The 14,851-nt window shown below is 41.1% G+C and overlaps 1 protein-coding gene across 1 annotated transcript in view; it reads right to left on the bottom strand.

Moving 5' to 3' along the window:
- CMYA5 (cardiomyopathy associated 5) overlaps positions 1-14,851 on the bottom strand; it is a 114,662-nt gene that overhangs the window by 57,111 nt on the left and 42,700 nt on the right. The window contains exon 2 of the mRNA XM_017870909.1: positions 3,112-13,507. Within this exon, the coding sequence (XP_017726398.1) occupies positions 3,112-13,507 (10,396 nt within the window). The remainder of the gene's footprint in view (positions 1-3,111; positions 13,508-14,851) is intronic.

Genomic DNA, 14,851 nt, shown 5'->3' with positions numbered 1-14,851 from the left:
TCCCCGTGATAGGCCCCAGTGTGTGATGTTCCCCTTCCCGAGTCCAAGTGATCTCATTGTTCAGTTCCCACCTATGAGTGAGAACGAAAATTCTCAAGCTACAATTTTTTAAATTGCAACTGGCCAACTGCAGTGGCTACTGCCTGGAATCTCAGCACTTTGGGAGGCCTAGGTGGGAAGATTGTTGGTAGCCAGGACTTCGAGACTGACTGGGCAACATAGTGAGACCTTGTCTCCACTAAAAATTTAAAAAGTAGCTGGATGTGGTGGCATGTGTTTGTAGTACCAGCTACTCAGGAGGCTGACGCAAGAGGATTGCTTGAGCCCAGGAGGCTTCAGTGAGCTATGATGATCATGCTGTTGCACTCCAGCCTGGGCAATAGAGTAAGATCCTGGCAAAGAAGAAAAGAAAAAAGGAAGAAGAAGAGGAGCAGGAGGAGGAGCAGGAAAGGGAAGAGGAGGAGGAAGAAGGGGAGGAGAAGGAAGAGGAAGAGGAAGAAGAAGAGGAGGAGGAAGGGAGGGGGTGGAGGAGGAGGGGGGAGGAGGAGGAATTGCCAACCAACTCTTACTAATCTTCATGACTGACTTAATGAAATGAAGGTCGCTCCTTAGCTTTAGTCAACTGGGTTCCCACCTTCTCCTTCTCATACTGTTTAGAGAAGATCAAGAATTAAAAAAAAAAACTTTAAAAATGATTTTAAGGCAGGAGATGTCATATCTCTCTACTTACAAAATTTGTTTTAAATTGATAATACTTAGATGATTATTTTTTAATATCTAAAACTCATAGAGATAAATAAAACATATTAAGAAGGCCAAAAATTTTCAGTCTTCTTTCTGCTGGCAATGCTCAGTAGTTGTGGGTTAAAACAAAGTGTCACCACAGAACGGGGCCCACTTCCACTGGGGCTTATGCATCTGATGTCTGAGATTTCACAAAAGAAGTTGCCCTACTCCCTAATCCCAAACTTTAACAAGTAAAATTTCAACAAAATTCTACCCTGGAGAACTAGAACCAATATCAGGCAAGTTGAGAAGGATTAATTTGGAAGTGAAAAAATGCCCAGATTCTAATATGTTATCCTATTGAATCCAAATGAGTCTGATAATTCTTTAACAAGGACCTAATTGAATGATCATGTTGAAAATCACTACCATTAGCAAGGTACTGAGCCAAGCAGTATGTGTATACAGTCAAGAACATGAGCTCTGGCATCAGAAAATCTGGGTATCAGCCCCAGTTCCACCTTCCGTGACCTTGGGCAAATCATTAAAACTCTCTGAGATGATTTTATTATCTGCAAGTTGATGACAGTGATAGGGCTGTCAGAAAGATTAAAAGATATCCTGTAAATAAAGAACTTAAGACTGGGCATGGCGACTCACACCTGTAATCCCAGCACTTTGGGAGGCCAATGCAGAAGGATCACTTGAGCCCAGGAGTTCTAGACCAGCCTGGGCAGCATAAGGAGACCCTGTCTTTACAAAAAAAATTTTTTAAATTAGCCCAGGGTGGCAGTGCATGACTATACTCCCAGCTACTTGGAGGCTGAGGTGGAGGGATTACTTGTGCCTGGGAGGTTGAGGCTGCAGTGAGCTGTGATTACGCCGCTGCACTCCAGCCTGGGTGACAGAGCGAGACCCTGTCTCTAAAACCAAAACAAAACAAAAAATAGTGCATGGCACAGAGTAAGTGCTCAATTGTTATTGTTATTTAGTAATTTTAGATAATTCCAGCTGCCCTATGGAGAATGGATTAAAGAGGTAAGAATGGTGAGACCAGTAAGAGGGCTATCGAAAGGTAGAGGAAAGTCTCAAAGACTACATTCCAACAGCATCTTGGGGAAGTGGAGTATTTATAGTCACTTAAAGGAGGACACGTGTTAGGACTAACTTACCTAGAACACTGAAGTCCTACAGACATAGCCAGAAAGAATGCAAAAAAAATTTCTGCTTCTAACATGAATTTTATAAATTAAAAGGAAATACAAAGAAAGTAAAAATTTAAACTGTCTTAATGTATTATTTATATATAACTTGCAATGAAATGTCTCAATGTAATGTAAATGTGTCTTTTTAAAGGATGATATTGTAGATAATAGGAAGGAAACTGTGTTTTTTGCAGTTTTTTGCTCAAAGGTAATTTTTTAAATTTCAAATTATTTGGCATTTTTGGTAATGTTAAGGACTATTGCCACAAAATACCAAGCTTCTCAAGGGCAATGACCCTGTGTTGTCTATCGTGCTAGCCCCTAGGCCTAGAAAAATGTGTGGCACACAGTGTACACAGCTGTCTTCAGTATCTGCAGAGGACTGGTTTCAGGATGTCAGCAGATACCAAAATACACAGATGCTCAAGTCTCTGATAGAAAATGGCATAGTATTTTCATATAACCGGTGTACATCCTCTCCTATACTTTAAATCATCTGTAGCTTACTTATAATCCCTGATACAGTATAAATGCTACGTAAATAGTTATACTGTATTGTTTTTTATTTGTATTATTTTCATTGTTCTGTTATTTTTATTTTATTTTTGAGACACAGTCTCACTCTGTCACCCAGAGTGGAGTACAGTGGTGCAATCTCAGCTCACTGTAGCCTTGACCTCCCAGGCTCAACTGATCCTTCCACCTCAGCCCCTCAAGTAACTTAAACTACAGGTGTCTGCCACCACGCCCAACTAATTTTTGTATTTTTAGTAGAGACAAGGTCTCCCTATGTTGCCCCGGCTGGTCTCAAACTTCTGGACTCAAGCAATCCTCCTACCTTGGTCTCTCAAAGTGCTGAGATGATAGGTGTGAGCCACCACACCTGGCCCCCTCTTACTGTTTTGTGCTTTTTTTTTTTTTCCTGGATATGTTTGATCTGTGGTTGGTTGATTCTAAGCACGCAGAACTCAAGGATAAGGAGGGTGGGCTGTACTCAATGAATGTCTGTCAAGCCTACCTTAACTAAATTCTTGGAGAAATAGTCTTAGTTTGCTTTCAGACCATTCTGCTTAAAGATCAATGATCAAATATTAATCAACTTTAAAACTGAGAAAATGTAAAAGCAAATTAAATGTGTATACATATATTATTAATTATATGTGTTTTAACATCTATTTACCTTTACAGCACTTATAGCTGTGTCAAGAGTTGAAACCTCATGGTCTTTGTGGGTGCCAAACACTTTGTCAGTGGCAGAAATTGGACATTTGCAGGTGTAACAGTATGTGTCAATCTGGGACTTTTTCAGCTCTTTTTGTGTCTTTTCAGTTACTAACTCAGAGGATAATTGGTTTTCTTCTTTCCTCTCGCTGCCCAACTCTTTCTGTCCAGCAGATGTACTTTGTTCTGTCTCACTCACAAATTCATTTTCACTGATGTGCTCAAAGGATTCCTTTCCTTGAGATAAGACATCTTCAGGTCTGGATTCTGAAGACAGTTCTTCTGATAAAATGTCTTGAGGAAGCACTTCATAATGCAAGGATTCTGCAAATTCATACTCATCCTGAACAGGGCTATTACGGAGCCTCTCTTCGCTTGGCTCAGGTGGGCCCAGGATTTTAGGCTCTTCTAGTGGTGTTTCTTGAACATGAGTTGCACCAGATGCAAATTCTTCCTCCGGGAAGGACACTTGTACTGGGACATTCAGATTGACCTGTGGACTTGCATTTTCGACTTCATTACCCTGACTGCCTGCTTCATCTGCATGCTCCAGAACATGATGGGTGTCTTCAAATGGAACTGCATAACTTATTTTTTGGGTAGCCACTCTGATGTCCTCTCTGATGGGAGCTTTCTTCTGCATTGCTATATTACCAAGAGTCTCCACATGGCCTACTGATTCTCCTTCCCCATAAACACCTTTCTGTTCTTCCAGACTCTTCTCCCTGCAAATAGTTCCAAACTTTCCCCAAATTTCCCCTTCTGCAGCTATCGGTTGGTATGAATCATCCCTACCAACTCGTTTTTCTTCCAGACCTTGGCCCTGGTCCTTTTGAGTTAGAGATGTGTCATGGAGAATGTCATCTTTGAGTATGTACTTCTCAAAATATATTCCTGTTCCATCATCAGTGTCAGAATTTCTGCTGGGAAATGATGCCTCAGAATTCACACTGTCACCTTCAGAAGCTGTCTCCTCTTCCTTCTTTTTCTCTCCAACTGCTTCTTCATACAGATCCTGATATAAAAATGCAAGTGCAGGTGGCTCCTCCAGAAGCTCTGGATTAATGGCTTTAATAGTGGTAGGAAATATCTGGGTTCGTGACAAAACTCCTTCCTCTGCTTCAAATAAAGGCATCCCAGGTGACTTTGAGTCCACATCTCTCTTTACGTCCTTTGAAACACTTCTGTCAGCTGATTTTTGGATACCTAAAGACTTTTGGGTCTCTGGATGAGATAATATGTCGTGGTCCTTTTCCAGTCCATAAAAACTTTCATCTAATTTCACCAAGTCATATTCATGTTCTAGTGAACTTTCCACTGAACTTACTGGGAAAGAGATCGCTTCTTCTGTAACTTCCTCTGAGAGTTTGTCTTCAACATTTAATTTCTGTGGAGCTTTCTGTTTTTCTGGGTCTGGGGAGATGTTATAATCAATCAAAGTATATTTTTCAAAATAATCCTCTTCGCTGGGAATTGTGGGCTGAATAAAAGATAAATCACCAGTTTCTGAATCTGTGGATGTCTTTTCTTCTGTATGACGAGTTTCCTTTTGTTTACTTTCTTTCAATGATGTGACAATTGTTTCCTTTTGTTTACTTTCTTTCAATGATGTGACAATTGTTTCCTTTTGTTTACTTTCTTTCAATGATGTAACTTTTTCATCAGAATCTTCTAACCTGCTCTTTAATGTTTTGTGACAAGCAACTGTTTCACTATCATCAGGGAGTGGTATGGTTTTAAATGAGGCTTTCTCTTCCAAATATTCTAACTTATCTTGCATTTGTTCACTTTCTTCCTGATCGATTGAAGAAATAAAGGCAGGAGCATGAATATTCAATATCTCACAGCCTTCAGAAATGATACTAAAGGCAGTCTTCTGATCTTCTGAAAGTCCAGCTGGCTTACTAGTCACTGTAAAGTCTTCATCTTTTGCATATGTGTCTTCAGGCTCCTTGGACATTTCTTTATTAGAAACCATTTTATCAGCATTGCTTGCTGATGCACTATATATAAATTGAGCATAGTTGCTTTTTGCTGAAGACAGTGGTTCCTTTACACGGGTATCTTCCACAGCCTCCAAGTGGTGCTTTGAAACAAGAACAGATTGTTTAGGCACATCTAATGTATCATCTTTAGATGTCTGAATAGTATGAACTGTATGCCTTTCTGGAGTCAATTCTGATTGTGGCATTTCTTGTTTCTTCACTGCATTAATTTCTGGAGAGGCTCCTGAAACTAGAGTTTGTGGTTTCACAGATGACAGCAAATATGGCAGTGTTTCTGAGCTCTTAGTTTCATCAAAAGGATAAGCTAAAGTCCTTTCAGATTCTTTAGTTGGAAATCCTTGTTTCATACTTTCTTTTGTGATATCTACTGAACCACCTTTCGATAGCTCTGATTCTCTGAACTGTTCTTTTTCTTCACTGTGATCTGGCATATCTCTGCTTGACTTTTCTAATACTAGATTTCCTTCCTGAGATAAAGAGTGGTTCTCTATTTCATCACGACAAGAAAGAGCCACCGGCAGGAAAGTCTTGGTTTTCTCCACCAAAACTTTACTTTCTTCTAAAGGATGTGGTTGGGTTGCTACTGCCTTTGCTTCTCTGATTTCTGGGTGAGCCTCTGAGAGCATGGCTTCTGATTTTTCAGTAACTGATGTAGCTTTAACTAATGAAAATGACTGAGTTTCACCCAAAGAATGACCTAAAGAGATACCTGATTCTTTAATCATAGACTCGGCTACATTCACAGAATAAGGCTGATGTTCCTGCTTCTTCTTTTCTTCCGAAAGCACATATACCTGATTTTCTTTTTCTTCACCTTTCTCCTTTTCAGAACCAACAATGATTTTGGGTCTTTCACTGTAGTCTTCATTTTGATAGAAGTGCTGTGGCATAGCATTGGCTTTTGATTCTTCCAGTTCAGTAGATCTAGATCCATGTGTAATTTGTGTCTTCCCTATTTTATTACTATCTCTAAGCTCTAATGGGGCCACAGAGTCTTGTTTTTCTGCCAGCACCTTCTTTTCTGCCAAGGTATATGATCTGTTTTCCAAATTATCTTTCTTCTCAGTTGGACTAACAGACCTGAGTTTTGTTTCCTCTTCAGAAATTTTCAAGGAAGTAGGACTTTGCATTTCTTTCTTTAGTCTGTCTTCACTGAGATCAACTAAACTGCCTTTTGATTCTTCTACTGGCAAAATAATTGACTCTGATTTCTCTGATTCCTTTGTGATATTTTTACTTGCCAAGTTGGAGGAAGCTGATTTTGGCTGTTGTGGCACCTTATCTACTACATCAAATGAAAGGAGTGATTTTTCTTTTTGATCACTTCTTGGTTCTTCCTTAAAAATAGAAATATTCCATTTAGATGGAGGAGCAATTGCTGGCTTCTGGACTCTTTTACTATCAGTAACATGAAGAGGAACAATAGTTTTGGCTTCTTCCATAATCAATTTCTCACTGATTAGTGAATAAGGTTGAATTTCAAGATGTTTCTCACCATCAGCAGAAGTAACTACTGAGTTTATGTTCATTTCCTCTGAATTGTCTGAGATTTCTTTTTTTCCATAATCTTCCCTAGACACCTCAGAAATGGATTTTGGCTGTTGTAAATCTTCTACATTTGATAAAATTATGGATTTTTCTTTAACGTTTTGACCTTCATCAGATTTTACTAAAGTACCTCTGGATTCGTCAGCAGTTTTGAGTTTTACCTCTGATAATGAACGATCGGCTTGTTTCTCAGCTACATTAAAATTGGTGGGAATTGTACCTTCAGGCTCTATCACAGTCACTACTTTTTCTACAGATGGGCTTGGCAGTGTTTCTAAGTCTTCTTGTTCAGCAACTTTGCTATCTTGAGTGCTTGATCCAAAAAACAAGCTGGACATCCATGATTTGAAAGATGAAATTCCTATCTTTCTCTTTTCCTGAGGAAGGTCTGGCTTAGCCACCTTTGGCTGTGTAGGTGGCTTTTCTGTCACTTCAGGTGACTCTGGGGATTGAGGCTCTTTTGCGTGGAGTGAGGAGATGGGTGTTCTTTGTGTGGGTATTTTCACTTCAGGTGCTGGTTTCTTTTCCTCATCAGCATCATCAATAACCTTCAACGGAACCATTTTTGATTCTTCCAGTGGCTTCTCTCCAGAAAAAGGAGGTGTGCTCCTGTGTCCTTCTTTTTCATTGCCCAGTGCTGGTTCCACACCTTCTGCCAGGAAATGGGCTGTTCTGACAGAAGAGGGGATTGTTTCTGACTTCACCTGTTCCACTGATAGGCCAGACACTGGTTTCTGGAGGAATCTTTCAGGAGGTAGTTTAATTTTTTCCTGGCTATCTTCTTTGGAAGGCCAGGAAAACTCTGTGTTTGCTTTCTCCAATAGCAAACTTTCACTCTCCATCAAAGAATGAATCTCCTTCTCCTCTGCTATATTTCTCTCTACATTTCCAGCAAGGACTAAAGACTTTGGTTCTTCAGCCAGCTTTAGTTTTTCAGAAGAGTAACTTTTACATGATAAGGTCTCTACATTACCACTGGAAGTATCAAGAGCAGATACCGCTTCTTGTGATGACAAATGAGATTCTTCAGCAGAATGAGGCAGGACCTGCTTTCTCACTTCATATATATGGTCCATACTGGACACAGCAGCCTTGAGCTGCTCTGGCCTCAGCTCATTGCTGCCAGAGGAATCCAGCTGCACAGATCCTGCTATTCTCTCTTCGTGTTGACTAGCCACATTTTCTGGCTTTCCCAACATCCAGTTTTCATCCTTTGGAGAAAAAAAGAATTCTTCCATTTTTGTTTCTTTGACATCTGCAGGCTTGGTTGTCATAAATGATTTTGATTGTTCCAAAGGCAAATTCTCTTTCATAAATGAAAACTGCTTAATATCCAGATCTTGTTTATCTGCAAAAGAGGTGCTTACATCAGGTAATTTAACAGTTTGATCTGAATGAAGTGCTTTTTTTGTCTTCTTTTGTTCCACAAGGAGGTCAGAAAGAGCAATCTTTGATGGTTCTGTTACACTCTGGAGTAGCTGAGATGAATCTGGGTGGCCTGTTTCTTCACTTAGCTTAGCTACAATATCTCCCATGACTTGTGCCTTCAAATTTCCATTTGGTGGTAATGGGCCTATTTCTTGATTTCCTCCCTTTTTAAAGTGGGCTGGATGGCTAACCTCCTCTGATAATCCTTTCAAAGAAAAAGTAAATGGCTGAAATTCTTCTGGGTTGTCTCCTTCAGCTACAGAAGCAGGTGGTTCTTTCAACTCTAGGCTGACGATCTTGGGAGAGAAAGGTTTAATTTCTTCATTCTGAGATTCCTCCCTAAGCAATGATGAAAGCTCTGAAGTTGTAGGCATTGTAGCAAATGCATAAAATTCTCTATTTTCTTCTTTTCCTTCTCTGCTCCTAAGCTCAGTTGGGCCTTTTTCTAAAACAGAATCCCCTGTTTCAGTTATGGGAGACTTTGCTTGTTTTGTACCTATGGATCCACTTTGTTTACCTAAACCACTAGCAAATTCTGACCCAGCATTTGGTAATTCCAACGGTTGGTGTGGCTTGTCTTTCTTCTCAGGTTCCAAAGACAGCTCTGCCAAAGCAACGTCTTGTTTTTCTGATGGGAAGTCTCCCTGATCTGTAGAAGATACCTCCACTGCCTGTTTGTTCTTGTCATCACTGAGGAGCAGTAATGTTGGAGCTAAACCTGATGCTAAATTTTCCAACTCAGGAGATGAACTTGCTATTTCCTCATCTTTGCCTTTTGGAATTATATGTTTGGATGCAGCTGACACATTTTGTGATGAAGGAAGTTCAGTTTCTTCCTTCTTTATCTCACCCCATAGGCTGAGTGAAAGCTCATGTTCAGGCCCTAACACCTCTGAGGTAGACACCAAGCTCTTTTTCTGTGATGAAACCAAACGTTCAGAGTCACGAACTGTAGAACATGAAAGACCTTGTTTATCTTCTACCCTTGCTTCCTCAGATTCGTCTGAATATTGAGATGATGTTTTGATTACTGACAACCCAGCTTTAACTTCTTTGGCTTCTACTTCTGACAAAACAGAATGCTCTGCTATAGAGGAGACACTTGGAGGTGAATCAAATTTAATTTCCTTCTCTGCTTCTGACCAAGCTAAATGTTTGGATGAAGTTTCAATGGGAGAAGCACTTTTAATTGCCACCTTGTCTTCTTCTGCAAGAACTGAATGCTCATCTGCAGATGTTACCAGTGGTGGCAAACCACTTCCTAAATCACCCTTTCCTACTTTTGTTAGGAATGGATGATCTACAGGAGTAACAAGAGATGAATCTGTTGAGATTTCTTCTTTCACTACTTTGGTTAAGTTTGAATCAAGCTTAGTTACAGATGCTGTGGTTGTTGAGGAACTGGGTTCCATTTCTTTTTTAACTTCTTCTGACAAAGCTGAAAATGCTAGTGCATGTGGACCATGTTCAACTTGCTTTTCCACTCCTGAGGAAGCTGAATGAAGCACTGTAGGTGTAGTTGTTATTTTAGAATCATGTTTCATCTCCATTTTTGCTGCTGATAAAACCTCAGGTCCAGATAAAGATGTTTCCTTTAGAGGTGAACACGGTTTTATTACTTCAGGCTCATTCTCGGACAACTTTCTCTGTTCTAGTTCAGAAGTCACGTTTAGAACTAATTTGGACTTGACACCCTTCTTTGGCTCATCTACCACGTCAGGCAAAACTGAATATTTCATCTCAGACCCTGTAACATTTGGAGGCTGAGGCTCCATTTTTTGATCCTGTGATCCATGTGCTGTAGCTTCTTGAGAATCAGGCACAATTTCTTCCTTTCGGACTTTTGACAAAGCCATCTGTTCATCTGCAGCTTCTAGAGTGAGTGCTGCTGTGGGTTCCTGTTCTTTCTTGATTGCAGGGACTGAATCAGGTAAAACTGCATGTGGAGATGTAGGTTTGGTTTCTTCCTTTACTATAGATGATTGTGCAGGTAAAGAAGCAGGTATTGCAGTTACTGATGAACTTGCCTCCCTTTCTCCCTTCTTCACTTCACTGGTTAAATGTGGAGGAATCAAGTCTTCAGACTCAGGCTCTAAATATGCTTGAGTTTTCTGCTTCTGTGCCAAAATTAGATATTCAGATACAGATGTTGAGGTTGTTGGAATATCTGGCTTAATTTCTGCTTTCTCTGATTTATCTGTTGAAGGCGGCAGACTCAAGTCTTCAAGCGGAGACATCAAAGGGAAAGTTTCAGATTTTTGCTTCGATGATGAACCGAACTGCTCAGATACAGGTGTAGCAGCTGTAGATCCAATGTCTTCCTCATCTGCTTCTGAAACGCAGGAATACCCTGAAGCAGACACTGCAGTTAATAGTGAATCAGGCTCAAGTTCATTTTTCTCTGTTTCTGAGATTCTAAATGGAGGGATTGAAACTTGTGATGCTGAGTCTGGAGAGAACAGTTCCGCTTCTTCAGTGTCTTCATCTGACAAAATAGTGTGCTCAGATGGCGATGTTAAACATATTGGAGAATCGCACTCAAATTCTCTTTTCTCTGCTTCCTGGGTTGCATACGGTGGAAATGAGAATTCTGACACAAATGCAGAATCTGGAGAAAAAGGTCCAATGTCTTCTTGATCTTCCTCTGATAAATTCGTGGGTGAGGATGCACCTTTTAGATTTAGAGATCTGTGGACAATTTCTTCCTCCTGTGCCTCCGGTGTTGCATATGGTGGTACTGAAAATTCAGAAGCAGACGTGGAAGAGGGTGTGTACCGCTCTAACTCGACTGTCTCTTCGTCTGATAGAACCACATATTCAGATGGGGTGGCTGAAAGTGGTGGGTCCTGGCATTCAGAAGTCATCTTGGTTGTGTGTGGTGGGAAAGAGTGTTCAGATGCAACGACTGAATCTGGGGAAGCTGGTCCAATGTCCTCCTTCCCTTCTACTGACAGAACTGTGTGTTCAGATGCAATGACCGAATCTGGGGAAGCTGGTCCAATGTCCTCCTTCCCTTCTACTGACCGAACCGTGTGCTCAGAAATACCTTTCAGTTTGAATTGGGATGCCTCATCAATTATTTTCTTTTGAGGTTCCTGTGTTGCATTGAGTGGTGCTGCATATTTGGAGATCAACTTTGAATCTGATGTGAAACATTCACTTCCTAGGTCCTCTCCTTCTGATGGGACCACGTGTTCTGATGTGGCAGTAGAAGGCAGTGGTGACTGGCATTCAGAAGTCTTCTCAGTTGTGGATGGTGAGAGAGAGGGCTCAGCAGCAGAGGTCACAGCTGGAGTAAACGATCCAGTGTCTTCCTTCTCTTCTGATGGAATCATGTGCTCAGAAACACCTTTCGATATTAACGGGGACTTATGGTCAATTGCTTTCTTCAGTGACTCTTTTGTTGCCTGTGATGGAACTGAATATTCAGAAGCAGATGTGGAGTCTGGTGTATAATGCCCACTTTCTGAGGCCTCATCTCCTGATAGGATCATGTGTTCTGGTGTAACTGTTGAAAACAGCAGAGACTGACTCTCCAAAGTCATCTCAGTTGTGGATGGTGAGAGAGAGCGCTCAGATGCAGAGGCTGCAGCTGGGGAATAAGCCTCCAATTCCTCATTCTCTTCTTCTGACAAAACTGCATGTTCGGCTATAGCTTCTACATCGGATGGAGAAACTGACTCACTTTCTCGCTTCTCTAGTTCATGGTTCAAATCCTGTGGTGCTAAATACTCTGATACGAAAGCAGAATCAGTAGAAACAGATGCAATTTCCTCTCTTTCTTCCTCAGACAAAGCAACATGTTCAGGAGTTGATGTTGCCAATAATGGTAGAATAAGCGCCTCTTCTTCGTGCTCCACTTCAGGGGACATACGTGGTGGGAAGGGCTTCTTGGAAACTAATGGGCTTGCTGGGTAATCAAGTTCTATGGTCTCTTCTTCTACTAAATTAGAATCTTCAGGTTCAGGGGTAGCAGCTACAGGTAGGGAAGTTTCTATTTCTTCTTTCTCTGGTTCTTCTAACATTAGAGGTTCAGAAAGAGAAATGGATGGCTCAAGCACGTTTTCCTCCTTCTCTCCTTTGACACTGGGATGGGTAGGGGTCAGTTTTGCAGAGACTGGTTCTGCCCTTTCTAGTGAAGTCAGGTCTGGCTGTTCTTGATCTGAGTCCAAACCATCCTGGGTAGATGCTGCCAGACCTGGTAACGCTGCCTCCAGAGAAATGGAATGGTGAGCAGAACACACGTCTTCCTTCTTTACCTCATTAGTAAATGATGGTGAGACTGAAGAGTCATTCTCTGAAGCTGCAGTTCCTGGTGAAGCAAGCTCACATTCTTCCTTTGCTGTTCTCAGGAACACAGTTGCAGGTGTGCTGGGTGTCACAGACGGAGGCTCCACTTCATGTGGTTTTGCTTCATCTTCTGGCTGTTGTGGCACTGACTGTGAATGCCTGAGCTGTATTCTTTGTTCTGCTCTGTCACTACTTGAATAAGAGGGAACTGTGTGCTCCAATGCAGATGTGGCATTTAGGGGAGAATCAGCACAAATTTTCTTTTGATCTTCGTAACTGAACATTGAGGTTAGGGATTCTGATCCTTTGGAGATTGAGCCTCTCCAGGGTGGAGCAACCTCTTTTACTTTATCCTCTATGCTTTGGGCTACTAATTTGCTTGTTTTGGACACTGTATTAGAATCACTATTGTCCAAATCTGGCTCTAGACTAATGGATGCATCTTTCCCTTTCCTATAATGTATTTCTTTAATTACATAACCCTTTGGCAATGTTCCATAAAATTGTAGAGGAATTAATTCTTCTTTAACCGAATTAAACATTTTAATTTTATATTGTACTGTTCCTATGTAGACTGGTCTTAACACTAATGGCTTGTGTTCTTTGTATATTGCCCCAGTGATTGGAGGTGTATTTGAAGTGGTCTTCTTTTTTCTTGCTTTATCATAAACACCAGTATATGACTTCTCTTTCTCCGTGGTTAGTATCTGGCTTGCTGAAGTTAAAGGACTGCCTTTTTTGTTTGTTGGAACATCTTGGGATTCAAATGAATTTCTTTTTTTGTTGCCTTTCCGGCGTAATGATGGTGAACCATGCTTTGACTTGTGAGTCCTTTTCCGAACCTTTTTCACTTCGTCCACAATAAAGGAAACATTTCCAGGAGGAGAGTTCACAGTTGACCCTTCCTGACTACACACACCAGAAGTCTGACTTTCTTCTGAAGCCCAAGGAGTAGAAGATCTACTTGAATTGGTTTCCCAGGTTATCCCACTATCTTCCCTTTGGACTGTCACCATGGAAAAGGAGGGGTCAGATATGATACACTCCTGCTTGATCTTTCCCTCTTCATCCTGGTCTGATAATCTGCAGCAAACTCACGGCAAATCTATACAAATCAGGATTTCAATTATAGCGGTAAAAGTATCAATTAGATTAAATGAATAAGTAAATAGGGGTATCCGATTTACCAGGTAAGAGGAAACAATGAATGTGACTCTCAACATAATACTAGACTAGACATCAATATTGCCATCCATGTCAAAAAGAGGGATGTATATCAAATAAAGTTTAAAAACCAAAGTCAGGATACCCAATACAATGACATATCCCAGGCTGGAATGACTCACTATCCCACAAACTCAAAAAAGCTAAAGTTAAATGTACCACCTTCTCTCATCAGGATTGCCTTCCTGGTCTCCTCGGGACTCAGCAGTCACTCAAGCCCACTCTAGTCACTGGGATCTTCATAATAACTCTTGTATCTGTGCTCTCTCCATTACCACGATCACCACCTCACCCAGCTTTTCACCACTTCCCTCCTAGTCACTGCCATTAACTTCCTAACTGGTCAGCTGGTATCACAGGTACCTCATTTTCCCCCACTCTCAACCCATCGTGCCCCATCCTCCCAGACTGGCTTTACTAAACAGCTCAGTATGCCATCCCCTGCTTTAAATTCTCAGCAAATTCTTCATACCCACAGGAAAAAAAAAAAAAAAAGATGTTCAAAATCCTTAGCTCTCTGATCCCTATCTGATATTCTTTCCAAGTATCTACCTGCACCCTATCTCTACAGGTAAATTCCTGTTTTGACAATAATTCACTGTTCGGCAAATAGATCTTGGGAACTCTGAGTCATGATAAAGAGAAAACAGGTCATTGAATAGAGAGAGGTCACAAAAAATATCAGCCTACTGTGCTTCACTTTCCTCATCTATAAAACAGGGATAATAATAGAACCTATCTTGTGAGCTTGTTGTGAAGATTAAATTAGTTAATTCATGCAAAATGCTTAGGGAACATTCCTGGCATGTAGTTAGTGCTCACTCAATAAACGTTATCTATAGTCAGGCCTTCCTGATGACAGATGATGAAAGGGGCCTGGGCATGGTCATTTTCAGCTGCTACAGGATACAGGAGTGTGGAAAGGCTGTGTCTGTGGACTGGTCTCACATCCCTTTGGAGACGGCTGGCTTTGGCCACCCCTTCATTTGCTATTGGGCCCCCATCTTAGACTCTGCAGTGCTCTTCTCTGAAATTCTCTTCTACCTCTTCCTCACCTGTACTTACGCTGTTCCTCCATTTAGAATGTGGAGCTCCGACCATACTCCACTTCTGCAACTGTAAATTCTACCTACTCCTCAAGGCTGGGTTTAAATTCCTCTGCTGTTATCATTCCTGACCAATGCAGCAGCCACGTTTGCCATC

This window comes from Rhinopithecus bieti, unplaced genomic scaffold (assembly GCF_001698545.2).
Source record: "Rhinopithecus bieti isolate Rb0 unplaced genomic scaffold, ASM169854v2 scaffold_5216, whole genome shotgun sequence".
In the NCBI taxonomy this organism is placed as follows: domain Eukaryota; kingdom Metazoa; phylum Chordata; class Mammalia; order Primates; family Cercopithecidae; genus Rhinopithecus; species Rhinopithecus bieti.
Note: the sequence above shows the minus strand (reverse complement) of the source record. Positions and strands in the feature narration are given on the sequence as shown.